At 52.1% G+C, this 18,632-nt stretch overlaps 1 protein-coding gene and 1 long non-coding RNA gene across 5 annotated transcripts; one reads left to right on the top strand and one right to left on the bottom strand.

Annotated features, from left to right (window-relative positions):
• Positions 1 to 1,574: 1,574 nt before the first annotated feature.
• Positions 1,575 to 7,639, top strand: TMEM230 (transmembrane protein 230). 4 transcript variants are annotated; one of them, XM_017744712.1, is made up of 5 exons: positions 1,575 to 1,671; positions 3,615 to 3,742; positions 4,148 to 4,270; positions 5,409 to 5,576; positions 6,667 to 7,639. In XM_017744712.1, the coding sequence occupies exons 2-4, from the start codon at positions 3,644 to 3,646 to the stop codon at positions 5,547 to 5,549; spliced, it is 363 nt and encodes a 120-aa protein (XP_017600201.1). In that variant the 5' UTR covers positions 1,575 to 1,671; positions 3,615 to 3,643; the 3' UTR covers positions 5,550 to 5,576; positions 6,667 to 7,639. The 4 variants fall into 4 exon arrangements, with proteins under 4 accessions (XP_017600201.1, XP_008639804.1, XP_017600199.1 ...); XM_008641582.2 differs by lacking the exon at positions 6,667 to 7,639 and having other exon boundaries at positions 5,409 to 6,643; XM_017744710.1 differs by lacking the exon at positions 6,667 to 7,639 and having other exon boundaries at positions 1,648 to 1,694; positions 5,409 to 6,643.
• Positions 7,481 to 18,626, bottom strand: LOC108449193. Its single transcript, XR_001865329.1, has 3 exons — positions 18,499 to 18,626; positions 14,674 to 14,791; positions 7,481 to 9,133 (listed from the first exon to the last, which is right to left on the bottom strand). It is a non-coding gene; the product is annotated as an uncharacterized LOC108449193 (long non-coding RNA).
• Positions 18,627 to 18,632: the final 6 nt, after the last annotated feature.

Below are 18,632 nucleotides of genomic sequence, written 5' to 3'. Positions count from 1 at the left end.
CCCCCGCCAGGACGACAACAGCAGGATGACACCAGCGGGATGGCACCAGCAGGATGGCACCAGCAGAACGGCACCAGCAGAACGGCACCAGCAGGATGGCAGCAGCAGGATGGCAGCAGTAGGATGGCACCAGCGGGATGGCACCAGCGGGATGGCACCAGTAGGATGTCACCAGGTGGCAGCGCCGGCGAGGGAACGAACTCTGCTGGGTCAGTGACGCTGCTGCCGTGGGAGGGACAATCCCTGCTCGGAGCTGGGGACGGGACAGCCCCGGCTCTGGACGCCCGTTGGGACCAGCACTCCTGGGGATGGCCTGGAAGTGTCCAAGGCCAGGTTGGACGGGGCTTGGATCAGCCTGGGACAGTGGGAGGTGTCCCTGCCCAGGGCAGGGGTGGCACTGGATGGGCTTTAAGGTCCTTCCAGCCCAAACCATTCCAGGATTCTGATTTTTAGACACATTTTCTGCTCCTGTGATGCAGGTGCCTCCCTTGCTGAGCTGGCTCGTGTCTCCAGATCCTTTCCCATTCATCCTCCAGCTTCCTTGGCTTGCTGGTTAATTCAGCACCCTAATGAAAACATCTGGAAAAGATCTTTTGCCCTCAAGGTTTTTAGCTCTTGCCCAGAACAGGGGGGGTGCCTTAAATAACCAGGGGCTCCTTTCCCCTCCAGAGGTGATGCTGGGATGGAGTTTCCTCTGCGGTACCCATGGCAAGCAGGCACTTGTGGAAGAATTTTGCAAAAACTCGGGCTTTAGTGAGGAATCCGAGGTTCGTGATGTGGAAATAGGGAAGGGTTCTGGGAGGTGATGTAAAGCATAAAGCTGGGCCAGTGATTGAAGCAAATTCTTTCTGATGCAGCTTCCGGCTCTAGTGGGGGTTACCAAACTCTTCTCTGTGCTGTTCTACCCATTAACAAATTGTAAAAATCAGCCAAATGCTGTAATTTATTTAGGTTGTGGGTTTTTTTACAGCTGAAATGACAAATTGAGCAGCCTCGTGTTGCAAAAAACATCCTTTAACACTGGTATTTACACACTTGTGTCCTGTCTGCTCTGCACAAATCCTGAAAGCAGCTGGGGGTTTCCTTTGCCGTTGCCATGCCCAGATAATCAAAAATGTAAAGAATACTCCTCTTAAAATACGACAAAAAACCCCAAGTGCACACGCACCGCTCAAAAATGGCTGGGCAGGTTAATAAATGCTGGGTGTGTTTCTCCCTGTTTGAGAGAGGAAGCTTTCAAGCTTTATGTTTAGATTTTCTTAGCAAGGAGAAATTAAATAAGAATTCTTTTGGAATTTTAGGAGCTCTAAACCCACCCTGCACTCCATTAAGTCACAGGAACCTCCTTGGGGAGCTCCTCGGAGGTGCCACACCCCCAGCTGTCCCCCCGATTTAACATTAGCTATTAAATTCTCTCTATAAAATGAAGTCCTGCCCGATGTCTGTCACCTCCCCAGCCCTGCCGTGTGACATCCCGCAACGTCCCCACCTCCCTTTGGAGAACCAGGGATGGATAAAACCCCTCCGAACTCCGGGCGAGCTCCGCGGCCGCCGGGCCCGGGACACGGGACAGCCCCGGCCGTGACCTGGAAGGGAAGCGGCGTCACCGGGATCAACTTCCCGGGGCCGCGGAAGGACGGGCGGGGCCGGGATGGGGCTGGCCGGCGGCAGGTACCGGGGCTGGCTGGCCTTGGGTGGGTTTGGGGTGTTTTGGGGTGGGTTCGGGTGGGTTTGGGAGCGGCGCGGGGCCGCGCGTGCCGGGATCCCCCATCCCAAAAGGGCCACAGAGCGACATCCCCGCCCTTCCTGGCTCCCCGTGGGGGGAGATTCGGGGCTGTGGTTGAGGGGATTCAGGATTCCGGATGGAGGTGCCGTGTTTGGGTTTCCTGGCGCTGCCCTGGCGCCTCCACGGGGTTTAAAGCACAGCTGCCACATTAGAAATTTTGAATTTCAGCGTTAATTGTTTTGGCCAAGTTGCTCAGGCCCCGAGGATTTATTTATTTGGCTCACAAAGAGCACAGCACTGTGCTGGTTCGTGCTCCTGAACCTTTGTGGTGCTCACTTGGTGTGAGGCTCAGTGGGGTTGAACCTGGCCCTGAAACGTGAGGCCTGAGGGAGTATTTTATATTTCTATTTTATACACGTTTGTCCTCAGCAGCCTCTTTCTTGTTGGTAAGTGAGGCAATGGGAAGGACAGGGCAGCTTGTGCAAGTGTAAAATGGGAATAATTCCAAAGAAGCCACTGAACAGCCTGGTAAATAATGGGGCAGAGTCGGGAAATCGGGCACCTTTCAGAAAGGTTGGTTTATTCTGGCTTTTCCCCCTCCTGCACTTCCACCCCGGGCATGTGGGAGAGCCTGGGGGTGTTTGGGTCAGTGACCTGAAAAACAGGGATGTGCAGGGAGCAGGGAATGCCGCCTGCAGCTGGGGCATGTTTCCATTATCCATGGGGCTGAAAATGTTTTGTCCGTGTTTGGGTTTTGCTACCAACCAAAACAAAAGCCCAAAGTTCAAATCAAAGGTTCAATGGTGGGGATTTCAGATCAGAGGGGATTTTATAAAAGTCAAGTTTACAGCAGGAGGAACGAAGCTGGGTGGGGAATGTGGCCAGCAGTTAGGGAGACAAAGGGTTTCAGTTCAAGCGGAGACTCAATATTTTGAGTGGATGCATCACCTCTGATGCTGAAGAGTGTTGTGGAAACAGAGCCTTTATCCCTTCCTGTTGGCACCGCCGGAATGTGCGCTTCTGTTCTCTAGATTGCACACGTTCTCAGAAGATAAAAGCGCTATTGAGGCTGGCAGGTGTGGGAAGCCCTTTCCTGCCTCTCCCCTGGGAATCCCGGTGTCCTGCTGGCAGAGGTGCTCGGCCCAGACCCGGCCCTGCAGTGCCAGGGGGAGGTTGGCAGGATGGATCCCGGCTCCGGGCCCTGGGAAGGCTCTGAGGGTCAGCAGCTGGTCCTGGTCCCTGTCCCTGCAGCTGGGGCAGGCACAGAGGGGCAGGACTGGCCCCTCGCTGGGGCCCTGCGCTGCACACCCTGCCCGGGGCTGTCCCTGGGGTTTGGTGACCTCACCACTCACACTCCGTCCCCTTGTCCTGCTCCCTCTGAGTCACTCCTGCTGTCTCTATTTCATTCCAGTTTCCAGTGGTCAGGGTTGGGGTTTTTTTTTTTTCCCCAAAATTGCTCTATTGCAAAATCTCCTGGTGGTTGAAAAGCTGCTTTGTTTAGCTCTGGTTTGGGTTTATTTGCTGGTGTCCCGTTCAGAAATAGCCGGAGCTCAGACGCCTCCGTGCTGGCAGCTCCTTGTGGAGTGAGAGCTGGGTCATACCCTGGGCACTGCTCTGGAATTTCGACCTGGTTTGAAGCACAGGTTCTACCTTGATTCCAAATACTGGCAAGCCCTGTTGCAGCTGTACCCATTTTGTATTTTAGGCTTCAAATGAAATGCGGAGATCCTCTGCCTGAAAAGTTTTCATTTATGAAGAGGAGCAAAGATGCCCTTTGGGTAGCACAGCCTTGACACAGGAGTTTCTCTTCAGAAACCTTAGTTCTGTGTCTCTCAGACTCCCATCACCCAGTTTTCTCTCCTGGTTTTGCTCTGCCCCTGTTTTCCAGGCTGTAGCTGATGCCCAGGCACCCCTGGAATGATGTCGTCACGGACCAATCTCTCTGCTGGGATTCCCAGTAGTAAAGTCAAATATTCCAAGCTCTCCAGCACCGATGATGGATACATTGACCTGCAGGTAAAAAGTGGGGAAGGAAGGTGTAAAACCACGAGGATGGGCAGCCACAGCTCAGCACTGCACAGGCAGCTGCTGCCTGTGCATCTCTGGTGGAGCAGCTGCAGCTCAGAGAGGGACAAAGCCTGGTGGGAGTCAAACCCCCGGCCCTGCCCCTCTGGAAAGCCCAAAGAGCCTTGCTGGGAACAAGACTGGGAGCAGATGTGAAGGGATGGGAGTAAGGGCTGGCTCAGCAGGGTCTCCATGGGCAGAATTCCTCATGGAGGGGCCGTTGCAGAGCCCAGCAGCAGAGCTGCTGCAGCACTTTGCCTCATGTCACCTCTGCCAGCTGTGGGCTCACATCTGTGCTGCAGTGGGAGGGGAGCTGTGCTGGGTTCAGCTGTTCAATTTTTGGGTTTTTCCATCCAGTTCAAGAAGAGCCCACCAAAAATCCCCTACAAGGCCATCGCACTGGCTGTGGTGCTGTTCATGATCGGGACCTTCCTCATCATCATCGGAGCCCTGCTGCTGGCAGGGTACATCAGCGAAGGTGTAAGTGGTTAACGGCACCTCTGGCAGCGGTTCTGCACTGTCCTCAAAGCTGCCCTGAGCCCTCATTGACCATCAGGAAACAGCCTCAAGTCGCACCAGGGGAGGTTTAAATTCAAAATTAGGAAAGGTTTGTCATGGAAAGGGTGGGAAAGGCCTGGCACAGCTGCCCAGGGCAGCGGGGGAGTCCCCGTCCCTGGGAGTGTTCAGAACACGGGGATGTGGCACTCGAGGACATGGGTTAGTGGTGACCATGGGGTGGTGCTGGGTCATGGCTGGACTCGATGACCTTAAAGGTCTCTTCCAGACTCAAGGATTCCACGATCCTGTGGTCATGTTCAGTGTAGGAATCCAGAGCCAAAGGACGTGAGCAGGGAATTCATTCCCAGCACAGCCTGGCTGTGCTGGCAGCCCCGCTTCCCTGGCAGCAGAGCTCTTGGATCCCCCAGTCAGCCTGGCTGGAGCAGGCTCAGAGCTGGGCAGGGCATGTCCAGGGAGGGCTGAGTTCCCGGTCCCTGTCCCTGGGGAGGTCACATCGCTGTCCTGGAGAGGCCTCAGCCCGTGCAGATCATGCAGGGAGAGGGCAGGAGCTGCCAGACCCGTGTGGGGCACGGCAGTGCTTCCCCATCTCCCTGTGGCTGTGATCCATGGAAAGGGGATCTGCTCCTGGAGTTGTGGGTGCTCGTTGCCCTGCTCCCTGTGCTGTGTGGGCTCAGGGTACCGTTGGCAGCTCTGTGTTATCTCTGGGGGAGCAGCAGCCCCTGGGCTCTATCAGCAGCGCTCCAGGCACAGATCACTGGGCTCCTGCTCAGCCACGCTCCCAGCCCTGGCTGCAGATCCAGGGGGTCCCTGGCGAAGGACAAGGTCCCTTGAGGGGTTCCTGCAGCAAGGAGGAGATGCCAGGACAGGATTAAAGGCTCAGCCTGACGACAGCTGAGGTATTTCTGATTGAAGATGGGTTTTTATTTCTCAGCTTGCCAGGCCTTGGGGATGGATCACAGGATCATGGGATGGTTTGGGTTCAAAGGACCTCAAAGATCATCTCATTCCAACCCCCACCTTCCCCTAGACCAGGCAGAGTGTGAGAGGGAGGAAAGCCCCTCGTGCAGATCTCACTGCCCTGGGCTCTCTGTCCCTGCAGGAGACCGACCGGGCCATCCCCGTGCTGATCATCGGCATCCTCGTGTTCCTGCCTGGCTTTTACCACCTGCGCATCGCCTACTACGCCTCCAAGGGCTACCGGGGCTACTCCTACGACGACATCCCCGACTTCGATGACTGAGCTGTTAATTAATCCCACTCTAATTAGGTTGGTCAGAGCTGGTAGTTCCCCTGGGCGCCGGGGCCTGGCAGGGCACAGCTGATGCGTGTCCCTCACGCGGCGCCGCTTCCCGGGTTTGAGGTGTTGCAGGTTTTCCAGTTTGGGGGGTGGGGGCTCGAGCACGGAACTGACCAAAAAGGAATCGCAAAGAACTTGGGATTTATGGGATTTTTCCTCTCAGGGTTGCATAATTCCACTCGCTGGGAAGTTCTTCCTGGGCGAGGCAATTCTTGCAATTTTCCAAAAATAGGTGAGCTGGTTTCAGCAGCAGAGATCCTTGTTTTTTCTGCCAGTGTTTTCTAGAGTTTACTTTAGCTTCCCACGAGATTGTGGTTATTGTTGGGTTACCTTTGCAGACAACCAGAGTTAAACTCTCCTTTAGCTCTCTGTCCATCAGAATGCTTCCAAGCTATGGGTCCTGAGCTTGCCTGGAGTAAATAAAGTCTGATGTGCACGAGAAGGGGAGGGCAGCACTTGCAGGAAGTGGTTTTACACACTGTGCACTTGCTGCACAGCTCCCTGTCAGGCTGACCAAGCCCATTTCCTCACACACAGTTCTTCCCACGTGAGCTTTCCTCGTGCCACTGCTGCTTTTGGCAAAATCCGCTTGTCCTTCACAAGGGCTCCTGCTGGATTTTGCTTATTATTTGAAACAACCAAATGGATACTGGGAGAAGGATTGGAACCCAGACCAGGACTCGAGTGTCTAAATACCAAAATCTTGGGTTTGGCTAATGTGGGTATTGGGGACACTTGAATTCCAGCTGTCTGTGTTTTGGAGTCCTTTTGTCCTTGTGTAGATAATTCACTGTGCAGAACTGCCCAGACCAGTGCAAAGAAGTTCCCTGTGTAGTTTGTGCTGCACAAACCCCCTCTGGATTGCTTTGCCAGCTTTGCTGATGTGTCATCCAGGGAAAACAGAGGGATGGCTCCACTGCTGTAGGGTAGAGCCAGCCTCTCCTGAGCTGGGAGTGTCTCGGTGTCCTGGAGAACGAGCAGTGATGCGAGTGGATGCATTCAACATGAATAAAGTTCTGTATTCTCTGTAACCAAAACTTTGTCTTTCCCACCTTCACAGGTGTCAGACTGCACTAAAAGCTGTCCTGGGCTTTAGCTACTGCTGCCTCCAGCTCCCAGGTGCTGCTGGAGTGAGGGAATGGGGCAGCAGCTCTGGAACAGCCCCACCTGCTCTGGAACAGCTCCCAGCACCCTGGGCCTGCTTTGGGGCAGAGCTGGGATTGCGGCATCAGGGAGGACAATCCCGAGTGCTGGGGTGGGCAGGTGCTGCTGCAGAAGGTCAGGAGTCCCTCCTTGAACCCCAGCCCTGGTTAAACAGCAAAGACCCCGAGCTTGAATTGCTTTGTCTCAGGTCCCAGTATCCCATTCCTTGTGCTGTGCAGGGTCACCCCAGCAGTGTCAGTCTGCACAAAGCACTCCACAAGTCTCACCTGAGCCTTGGATGGGCTGAACGTTCCAGAAGGAGGGGGCAGGAGGGACTGACAGTGCAGGGCAGGCCCATGGAGGTGTCCACAAGAGCAGGGCTGGACAAACACCTCGCTCTGAATGTACTCCTAGAATTGCCTTTTTTTTCCTCCGTCAGTGCTCCAGATTAACCCAAAGCCTGAGCCAAGTTCTTTTTTTAACCTACATCTCGTCCCTCATTTGTGTCAATTCCCCTGTGTGAATCCCAGCGCTGCACTCTGAGGAAGAACTGGTTAAATTCAGGATCTCCCTTTCCGCCTCTGAAGGCACAGCCTGGCACGTTCTCCCCTGCTGCCAGCCCGGGACAGGGGACAGGGGACACGTGCTGCTGGAGCAGCTAGAATGTGTCAGTTAAAGCTGGGTCTGGCCAGGACAGCGGCTGCTGACATCAAACCACAAACCAGCCTCTCTTAGGGGTCAAGAATGTGGGTTTATTTGGGTTTGGGGAGAGGGGACAGGAAGTGGAAGGGAAGTTTAGATGGAACAAGCAAAGAGGGAGGGAGAAGATGCAGAAATTTGGGAAGTGGGGGTCACCCAAGTGGGATCAATAAATGTAGAGGACAGCAGAAGAAACTGGACTTTTGATGATTCTTGGGGGCTCCTTCCAACTTAGGGCATTCTGTGACTCTGTGATTCTGAGAACATGCTGATGTTCCTGGAGGAAAGGAATTCATGAATTTATTTTTCTTTGACAGAAGCAAAGTCCTCAGGCAGCAAGCACAGTGGATAAATAAGCAGGGCTGTGTGAGGGATGGCCAGGAGAAAAAGTCCTCTCTACAGGGTTTGGTTTGTATCTAACTGGGGAAAAGAGAAACACTTCTGGGAAAGAAAAAGGGGATTCCGACCTCTGGGAATATGTGTATCCAGAGGACTTCATTCTTCAAGCTGACATCCAGGTTTTGGGCAGCCCTGACTGACTCCCTGCAGTGAGAGGGAATGGGAAAAGGCCTGGGAAGGAGTTTCTGGTTCTAGAGCAGGGCTGGAATGACAAATCAGGCACTGATGAATGAGGATAATTCTGAATAGCTGTTCCCTTTATGGAGCATCCTCCATTCCGGGCAAGGCAGCTGTCTCAGGGAAAAACAGTCAGCATTTGTAGAGCCTGGTGGGGTGTTACGCACAGAAGCTGTGGAGAAAGAACAGGCAGCCAGATTCCAGGCTTTTCTCTGGTTTGGGAGTGCTTGGATTCGTGTCTCCTCAATGCCATTCTTCGATTGCTGTTGCAGGGTGTAGTTACACAATTAATTACCTGCTTAATTTAACCATGGAGTTACTGGTAAGATTTGGAAATGTGATTTTGGAGTCCTGTGGCCTGAGCTACCAGCAGTGCCAGAGAAATCCTCCTGGTGTATTCTTCATAAAAGCAAAGATTTTAGTCAATCTCATGATTTTTTTTGAGTGAACAAAGCCATAATTATGCAAAGTACTGTGAAAATGGTGCCATAAACCCTTGAAAGAAGAGGCAGAAGTTGTGCTTTGGAGGTTGTCCAAAGTGGTGAAGGGATGGGGAGGAGTTTCACCAGCCTGGGGATTGTGTGTGAGCCCTGAGTCCAGGGCCCTGAAGGGATCCTCACCCTGTCCTGGGCTCTCAGTTCCTCTCTGCTTGAAGTTCCCCAGCAACGATGACTCTCACTCTGAGGATTTTGCATATTTCCATACACAGATCATGTAAAGAGACATGGAATCGTTAGGTTGGAAAAGAGCTTTAATTAACGTCATTGAGTCCAACCACGAATTCCCAACTGACGCCATTCCCGCTGCAGGGAAGCAGCTGCAGGCTCTGCAGGCCAGTCCTGGGAAAGCAGGTGCAAGTACTCCAGGCAGCGACTTGACTTGTGCCATAGATGTTTTTGGCATCACTGCTGCTCCTCTCTGAGATTCTCCGTGTGCTTGTGCTGCTGGAAGTTCACGGGGTAGGGAGAAGAGCAAAGCCCATCGCTGATCCCGTGGAAACTCGAGGTTGGAACTCCTTGCTCACGTTTTCTCAGCAGTGGTTTCTATTTCCTCTTACTTTTTGGTAACCTCATCCTCGGGGCCTGGCTGTTGTGCCTTTTCCTCTGGTCCTAAAATACGAGCCAGACACAGGTAAGGTGACAAAAGGGGTACCTTTTAAGAGGATCCTCAGCTGGGTGTTGTCCTGTTTGGAAGAGGTGTGAGGAGGCTGGGCTGGGCAGCAGGGCACTGACCTTTAGTCCTGGAAACACTGCAGTAGAAGTTGTGTGAAACAACCCGGAGAGGTTGTCAGGCTACGGCCCCCGGGCTGTAAATACAGCCACGAACCCAGGGCCATGTTTGAGCCAACAGCAAAATGTGCTGCAGCATCTCTGCTGCTTCCCTGGTGCTCATCCTGCAGGAGCACTCAGCCCAGGCCGGGTTTGCTTTCTGTCACCTGCAATTAGCCAAATCCAGCATCACTTTTCACAGAGTCACCGTACAGAAACAGGGATTTGCTGTGGCATAAAAGCCACGTAAAGACCCCTCGGGGCAGGAAGAAATGATTCAGCACAAGGGCTCTGTCCCTGCTCCGGCGATCTGTGCTGTGCCCTGCTCCGAATGAGCTTCTCCGGTGCTCTCCTCCCCCTCGTGCCTGGTCCTTAAAAGTCCCAGACATCAGCCCATTCACGGAGCTGCTCCTCACGCCTCTGCCTCTTCCTGAACCTCGCCTTGAGCCTTCTCCTGGCCCTTCCCTTGGGGTGTTTGTCCTGCTCTTCGCGAGATCTCTGCCCTGAAAGCACCTCCAGGTCTCCGGGGCTGATCCTGCCTTCCCAGGTGGCCTCTCCCCGTTGCTGTCCTCGGGAGCTGCATCCCTTCAGCAGGTAAGGAACACCACCCAGCCCTCGGATCGCTCTCAGGTTTCCCCCTCCCAGCTCGGGGCAGTCCTGCCTTCACTTCTGCCTTCTCAACCTGGTGAAAAGAAACCATTTTTGCCATTCTCCCAGGGCTCTGTGTTGACCCAGCCGTGCTTCCCTGCTGCTGTGTGGGACGTGGATGTGCACAAGCACAGCAGTTCCTCTCCCTTTCCTGAGTACAAAAGCAGCTTGAGGTTTTTTAGGAATGCTGGATTTGACTAAAAATAGTCCAGACAGTCCAGCAAGGCCGTGGCAGATTCCTGCCTCCCAAGAGAGGCAGGCGGAGCCAAGGGTCGTGGGGGGAAAAACTCAATTGTGGATTAGAAATTATTGTTTCCAATTGATTTAATTGACTGGTTTGCTGCTCTGAGCTCAGAAAGACCTTGGTTTGTGCTGGTTCAGGACCTGTCACCCTGAGGCCTTTCCTTCCCTGTTTTCTCCATGTTTAGGAAGGTGTTAAGAAACTGCTTTTAATCGGAAGCAAGGCAATTATGGAGAGCTCTGTTTGTGGCCTGCATGGACAGAGCTTTCTTCTGATAGGAATCAGGAAGTTACATTTCCTTCCTCCACACTGTACTTGGGTTGGATTCTGAGCCATGCTGTCCTCATCCCTGGGGCAGCACAAAGGCTGCTCTGGGAGCTCACAGATCCACGAGATTCATGCACAGCTTTTCCAGCTCTGCAGTTACAGAGAGGAACAAAACTGTGATGAATCTTCTTTGAGAGGACTTCCAGCTCCTGTGAAACAGCAGGTTTGGCACTGAAGCAAAAGTTCTGTGGAGGAATCACCATTTCATCCCAGGCTGTTACAGCAAAGGCCAACAAATCCACTAGTCACCACTAATTAATTTTATTTTGAAATATTTACTCAGGCTGAAGTAGTAGCCGCTCTGAAGTATTTAAAGGATTAGCTGCCTGCTAGTCTTTCATGCCTGCAACCACTTATTTAAGCTGTTGCTGCAAATCATGCTGTTAACCTGTCATGAGAGGTTTTAACCTTCCTTCCCTTGTCAGTGGGAAATGCCTGGTGCAGATGGTCCTGCTGATGTGACAGTGAGAAATTAAACATCCAGTCAGGTCCTGTGGGCTCTCTCCCCAGCTTCTTCAAGGAGGGGCAAGACAGAAAATGAATACAGTGATAATTGTCTACATCAGGGTGTTGCAAAGCCTACGGAGGGGCTGTGAGGAGTTCTGGGAACATGAGCTGGTTGGAAATGCATCCCAAAAGCCTCTGTGCTGTTACCAGGGCAAATATCCCCCCCCCCCCTGCTGCCCTGCCAGCACCAGCAGCTCCAATGCTCAGCCCTCCAGCCTGGCGTTCCCTTGCATTGGTCAGACCGTGCTGTGCTGGGTTTAATGCAGGTGGGCAAACCACAGGACCCAAACCCGCTGCCCAGGGAGAGTTCAGTCATGCAGGGGCATCAGTTTCTGAGCTAAAGCCATGTGTAGCAAAGGAAATGTCCTGGATCTAGAACAAATCCTCGAAGAATACTGAGAACTCACCTCAGCAGGGATTATTTCTTACTCTCAGGCACGTGTTCAGTGTAAAAGGGAAAGATTGCAGGTCCTTAAACCTACAAATACTAATTAGCATCACCATGTAACTTTCTAGCAGCTTTCATTAATGTGTCATTAGAAGAAGCCTGTCAGCTCCTATAATCCTCATTTTTCTTGTCTCTCAGCACTAACAGTCCATATCACAGCATGGCCTCTTCCCTGCTATTTTGGGTGGTTCTTTTCCAGACAAATGCCTTATTTTCTCTGTATTTGATACTGGAGGTCAAGTGAATCCTCTCTGCCTTTTATTGCACCAGAACAGAGGCAGCATTGTAACACGGCCAGTGCAAATGCGTGCCTAAAAATAAACCAGTAGATGGTCTCCAACTTCAAACACAAAAAGTGTATTTGTAGAGGTCTCTCTTTGTTGCACGACCGCATTTCAGATCACTGAGGAGACACTTCAAAGTTCAGCTCACAAACAGCTCATGGTTTAATCCTCCCTGCCAAACAAAGGCGACTCTTTGACTGGATCCGTGGTCGGCTGCCACACTGAGCCCTGGATCATCCCTGGAGCAGGGGCAGTGCCTCCCACCCTGGCCACGGGCCCGGGGCTGCAGAGGGACAGGCAGGCCCACAGCCCTTCTCCCACCTGCACTGGAAACAATTCAACAGTGGCAGGAGGGCCCAGAGCTCGCAGAACACCTCAGTGACACCGTTTGGCATCAATTAAGAATAGCAGAGAGGTGGCACTTAAGGCAGGGAAGGGGTTAACCAACGGGCAATTTTTGGGGGAGAAGTTGGAGTTCATTGTTCCAGGCTCTCTGTGGATTTCTTTTTTGTCCTTTCATCTCTGATTCTTGGTTCTTATCACAAAAGGGGTTGCTAGTCCTTGTTCTTTCTGTTTTTATTTGGCCTGTGACCCTTTCAGGGCATGGCCTGTGCCTTCACCTGTGAGCAGGAGCACAGAGGGAAAGCTGTGCTGGGAGGGAACTATAAATAGAGAGCGGGCCAGCCCTGTGGCATCTGTGCTGCTATAATTGCCTGCTCTGCACTCCTGTGACAGGCCTTGCTTCAGCTGTCAGGGCAAGGAGGAACTGCAGAGTGTTTCCACAGCCAGTTCCAGTGCTGGACCTGCCTGTGGAACTCTGCTTTGGGCCCAGTTCTCCCTCTGCCCCCAGGAGTTCTGCTTTTTCTCTGTGTGAGTGACCGTTCCTGGCGTCTGCCCAGCAGGATTCGGGCAGTTCAGTTTCAGGAGCTGCTTTGTAGAGGGCTGGTGGTCTAACTCGTGCCTCAGCACCACTCTTGTTTATTCTGCCTTTTGCCCCTTGCTGGAGAAGGCCGATGTGTTTGTGTCACTCCTGATGTCACTGTGTGGTTTCGTTGCTATGTGCTCACACGAGGGATTAAATGAGTCACGGGGTAAAAGTGACCCAAGCCCATCCTTCCTCTCTGAGGATGTTCTTTGGGAAGGACTTGCAAGTGGGTTACACCAGGGACTGTGTTTCTGCTCTCCCTTCTCTGCTGAGGGATGAGTAAGCAGCCACGAGGCGCTGCTGCCTGTGCTTTGCAGAGTAAAGGACCTTCCCTTGAACTCCCAGTGCAGGTGGCTCAAGAAAACCTCTTTTATTCTGTGCTATAAAATTCCTCTAATGGACTTTAAAATGACTTTGTGCACCATGTCCACCCCATTTTGGAAGTAGTTTAAGTGGGAATGAGTTGCTCTGGCCCTGCTTATCCACATCTGTCCACAGCAGCTGCTCTTTATTGCCAGAGCTTTGAACAGCCACACCTGAATGTGACACAAGGTGACAAATCCCAGCTTGTCTCCCCCTTGGAGACCATCCCTGCAGATGCCTCAGGCTTCATCCGATGGGAGAAGATCTAATGCAACAGAACTCCAGGGTGAGAGTGCCCAGGAGAGCAAAACCATGGGGAGCTGTCAGCCCCGGGCTCCCGCCGTGGCTCTGCTGTTGCCCTGACACCTCCGAGCGGGGAGATGTGGCTCCAGCGACTCAGCATTTTGACAAGGAGAGCCTGGCAGCAGAAGAGACCAGGGAGGACAAATGCATGCTGCTTTCCTGGCCCCTCCTGCTCCCACTCTTCCCAGGATTTAAGGGCTCTCAGCTCATTTCAGGGGCTGTGCTTTCAGGAAGCAGACTGGGGATGAACTCGAGGTGACTCAGCCCATCTCCTCCTCCTCCTGCCAAACACCGGCTTTGCCCCTGACTCAGCAAGTGAAATCTCATTTCTTTGGTACAGCCCTGAGGTACCAGACAGAACAGCATCAAGAAAATTGCCTCCTCCTCCAGAGCACAGGCTGTCCAGCTGAGTTAGTGTCACGGGGAGCGCTCTGCAGCACTCTCCCTGCCCTGTATTCCTGACAGCTTGGGATGAATATCCCATGGCCAGCATGGCTTGAGCAACGCTACAGGGAGAAGCAGAGGGACTTGTCCTGGGTTGTTTGTACTCTCCTGGCTTGTTTGTACTGTGCTGGTTTGTTTGTACTCTCCTGGCTGCCACAACTTCGTCTCCACTTAGAAAATACTTTGCAAACCCAAAGCTGAAGGAAGGTCCCCTCTCTCCAAAAGCTGCCAGAGGGGAAACCATCATGAGAGGACCAGCAGGGATCCAACAGTTCTGCAACCACGCAGATCTCCTCTCCTGCTCACCTATTGATTTGTTCATTCTGTGAATTCAGACCGCTGTCACTTTGCAGGCGCTGCTGTTCCTCCCCTGCTATCGCAGGCACAGCAGGGGCTCTGCCCTGTGGATCGCTGGCTGGAGCCTCCGTAATCTGAGTACTTGGCCTGAGATCCTTGGACCAAAAGCCCTCTTTGCTACCAAGAGCACTTTGCACTAATTAAACTTCATAAGATTCTTCCTGCCTCCATTTTGCAGATGACAAACCGGAGGGCTGAGCTCGGCTGACAGAGCCGATATCGGTTCTGAGAAAGAAACACATTTTTTCTGACTTGATTTCCACCTAACATTGGGGGGAGCAGAAAGTCATGGCTGTCCCTGAGATAACGAGAAATCCCTGTGGGTCAGGAGCCTGGTTTCCCACCAGGTGTTGTAGATGGCGTTTTAACCAAGGGCTGTTCACACTCGCTTTCCTCACCTCACAAAGTGAAACTCAGGGTCTGCCCAGCTCTTCCCCTCGGTTACCACTCCATATTCCAGAGGGAAAAGCAAAAACATCACTGTTGGTGAGTTGTTAACATTTTTTTGCCTTATTTGGGGGAGTTTTCACTCACCTCTTAGGCCGCTGTTGAAATACCAGGGGTTTCATTTTTATTTTGTCTAATCCAGTGAAAGATATTCCTGTTATCCATACACAGGAATGCTGGGTTCTTCTTAATTGCTGGACTCCATCTGTGGGATTCACATAAAATATTGTTAATCTGATGCAAGGCAAGCTAATTTTTTTAAAATTTTCTTTTTTTATGTTGTAAAAACCAAACTCAAAACACACCAAGGAAACAGGATTGGAAACGAGCTATGGATGCCAGACCCAAACCCATTTTAGAATCACAGGATGGTTTGGGTCCATTGGAAGGCCCTTGAAGACCATTTCATTCCACCCCCCTGCCAAGGGCGAGGATGCCATTCACTAGATACCATCCCTGCATGTGAAGTTTTGATTTGGTCTTTTGGACATCCTGTGCTCAGATCAATGATTCACATCCCACCCGAGACACCACTTGGATTTAAAATGGAAATTTTGAGTAAGAGACGCCAGCCAAAAACATTTCAGCATTTAAATTTATGCCAGTAACGTCCATGCTGCATCTGAGGAAAACCCTGACCTGCAGTCCTTGTCTTCCCATTTGATCCACACACAGAGCCATGAAGAAACAACCAAAATAAAGCTGGGGAATGTCCTCAGTAAAGGTTCCTTGGGCTGTTGTGATAGCACGGTGTCCCTGGCTCTGCAGAAGGACACACAGCCTGGGGGGAGGCTCGACGAGGCCCCACAAAATCTCCTTGTGGAGACTTTTAGCTCCACGTGGGCACGATCTCCTCACAAAACCCCATCCCTGCTCATGGGCTGTGGTGGGGCTGGCAGAGCTCCCACAGCTCCCAGTGCCCAGGAACCCCCTCATCGTTACTACCAGGATCAGTTAACACTGGAATATTTATCCTGCAGGATGCGAGCAACATGATGGGTGCAAAGCAAGGGAGGAGCTGGGACCTCGGAAAGCCAGTCTTACAGGAACTTAGGCTAGTTAGGACAGTTCCAGGAGACATTTAGGTTTTATATTTTTGACAGACAGGTATTTCACACTGGATGAAGTGGGAAGGGTGGCATAAGCCTTCTCTAGGGACTAACTGGATGCAGCAACACCTCACCTGTTCAGGTAAGTCCCTGAGTGAGCTCTGAGGAGCTCAGGAAATCTAGACAAGATGTAGGATAGAGGAGAAAACAAAGGGAATGCGTGTCCTTTCAGATCTCAAAGGTCTGCACACCAAATGATTGATGAGTGCTAATTTCTGCTGCTGCGTTGTCACGAAGGACGTGCACATCCCATGGCTCCAATTCTTCCAGCTTTTTTATGGACCTGTGAGTCATTCAGGCAGGGAGCGATTGAATGTTTAGATAAATTCCTCAGGGTTCTTCACCACATTTTAATAACACAAAGGATATATGCCAATAATCCCAGTGAAATTATTTCTGCTTCTGTAGCAGGACAGTGTGATGGCATAAGATGGGCTCTGGCTTCCTGAACAAGGGAAATACCAGGGAATTTTCTCAAACTTTGCAGCATGGGAGGCCACCTGGGAAGGAATTTATCAATTTAAGATGAAAAAGGACTGAAAAAGGCTTTCCTGGGTTTGAGTCCATGGTTTTGGGGGGTCTAGCTGTGTCAAATTCAATTCTTGGAGCACTAAATCCACCTTTATCATCCTTCCCCTGCTTGTTCTTGGGATTATCATGACCCTGAGGTCTTTATCTGTTACATTTCAATGTGCCTGATGTGTTTTAACTCCCCTCCTGCAGATCTCTCGCTGCATCACCTGTATTCCCCTCTGCCATCTTTTACCTGGGGAGGGCAGGCTGGAAAATTGTAACACTCAGAAATAAAATAAACAGAGCCGTGTCCCTGTCCCTGATTCTGAACACAGGGAGGCCTTGCAGGGAGACTGAGCACGCACGATCCGTCTTCCTGCACAAACTCCTGTCAACAGCAAAACTGCTGCAGCCTCAATCAATCTGGCATTACAAAAACGTCCCTCCCGTCACAGCCCCACGCTCCCCCACCCTGACAAACAAAGGCTTTCAACATTTAAAAGCTGCACTAAAGTCTATGTCTGTGTTTGGGATAAGGCCAGGTATTGAATAATGCCGAGGGATCGATATCCACAATCAAGCGTTGTGCCTTAGCCCTGCCCTATACAGTTCTCCGTACGTCTCACTGGAAAACCTTTTAGGAACTTAACCAGCAGAGTATTGCAGTGAACGTGGGAAAAAATATGCCCGAGGATAAGCACAAATGCTCCAGAGGCCTCACAGGGTTTCTTGTCTTAAAGTAAGCTCCTGGGTTTTAATGGGATCGGCTGAAACCCTCTTTATGGGGCAGCAGGAGGGAAGGGGTTGGGCAGCTGTGAACAAACACCCCGCCAACATTCCCGGTTGCCAAACACTGCACAAACAGCAACGTTTGAAGCAAGGACCCGGAAGATCAACAGAGAATTGCAGGTCTGGGTGAAACTGCTGCAATGGGGTCCAATTAGTGCCAGGGGTCTGGGGAGCACTTTCCCATCGACTCGGGACTGCACCTTAATCAAATAACAGCAGGGCTGGGGGATAAAGCCCAGCATGGGTCAGTATCTCCTCAAGGACAGCCGGGATAAGGGAGCAGGGTGGGGGTGTGAGGAGAAAGGGCAGGAATCAGCTGCAGGGGCTCGGCCCCGGCTGCCCAGAACAGCCCTGAGCAAGGGAAGCACCCAGGAGCTGATGTGTCTGAGAACTGCACGTTCTGGGAAGGGCAGGACACAAATTAAAGCGAGTTAACGTTGTCAGAAGCCATTAGGAATGTCAGATGTTGCCGAGAGGGACGTGAGAGAGGCAGCGTCCAGCGCTGGGTGCCGCAGATGTCAGTGGTGCCTGAAAACACCCTGCTCTCGGGGCTGGGGGGGATTTGTCACGTTTGTGTCACATTTGTCCCAGCCCCCACCAGAAAACTGGAAATCTCAGAGAAGTGGGATTGTGGGACGAGGATGGATGTGGTGGAGGTGTCATCTTTTGGGGGACTCAGCTTAGCCTCCGCTAGTACAACAGGGGAGGTTTAGGTTGGAGGAATTTCTTCACAGAAAGGGTGATTAGACATTGTAATGGTCTGCCCAGGGAGGTGGTGGTGTTACCAACCCTGGAGGTGTTCAAGGAATGACTGGATGTGGCACTCAGTGCTCCAGTCTGGTTGGGATGGTGGTGATTGGTCACAGGCTGGACTCAACCTCAGAGGTCTTTTCCAAACTAAACGATTCTGTGATTCTTTTGTTCCTCCCTAAACTCACTCTCCTATTGTAAAAGTTGGATCTTCCCTAAAAGATAATAAAAAAAAAAAAAAAAATAAAAATCCAAAAAGAAACCACAAAGCCCCAAGAGGGCCAGGGCCGGGGGCACCAAGAGAGCATGTTTTCCTAGGGGCTGGAAGGGACCCCCAGCTGAGGAGCCCAAGGGGCTTTACCTGGGGACCTCATCAATATCCATCAATACCTGCAGGCAGGTGTCAGAGGTGGAGCAGGCTCTGCTCCCTGGGGCCCAGCAACGGGACAAGAGGCAACAGGCAGAAAATGACGCACGGAAAGTTCCACCTGAACACGAGGAAGAACTTTCCTGTGTGGGTGACCAAGCACCGATTCCTATAATCAAAATAATAGAATAACATAATCTCCTGTGCTGGAAGGGACCCATCAGGACCACAACTCCCAGCCCTGCACATCCCAACAATCCCACCATGTTCCTGAGAGCATTGTCCCAACGCTCCTGGAGCTCTGCCATCCCTGGCACCAGAACCATTCCCTGGGGAGCCTGTTCAGTGCTCCACTGCCCAGAGAGGCTGTGGAGTCTCCCTCACCGAGGATATTCCAGACCCGCCTGGACACACTCCTGCGCCATGTGCTCCGGGATGCCCCTGCCTGAGCAGGGAGGTTGGACCAGATGCCCCACTGCGGTCCCTCCAACTTGACCCATCCTTGACTGTGCGATTTG

This window comes from Corvus brachyrhynchos, unplaced genomic scaffold, assembly GCF_000691975.1.
Source record: "Corvus brachyrhynchos isolate BGI_N302 unplaced genomic scaffold, ASM69197v1 scaffold119, whole genome shotgun sequence".
NCBI classification, from domain to species: Eukaryota; Metazoa; Chordata; class Aves; order Passeriformes; family Corvidae; genus Corvus; species Corvus brachyrhynchos.
This window is presented reverse-complemented; position numbering and strand designations above follow the sequence as displayed.

Coding starts and splice junctions, on each gene's coding strand:
- TMEM230 (XM_017744712.1), top strand. CDS start 3,644: ATGATGTCGTCACGGACCAATCTCTCTGCTGGGATTCCCAGTAGTAAA. Junction 3,743..4,147: donor ATGGATACATTGACCTGCAG/GTAAAAAGTGGG, acceptor TTTTCCATCCAG/TTCAAGAAGAGCCCACCAAA. Junction 4,271..5,408: donor CAGGGTACATCAGCGAAGGT/GTAAGTGGTTAA, acceptor CTGTCCCTGCAG/GAGACCGACCGGGCCATCCC.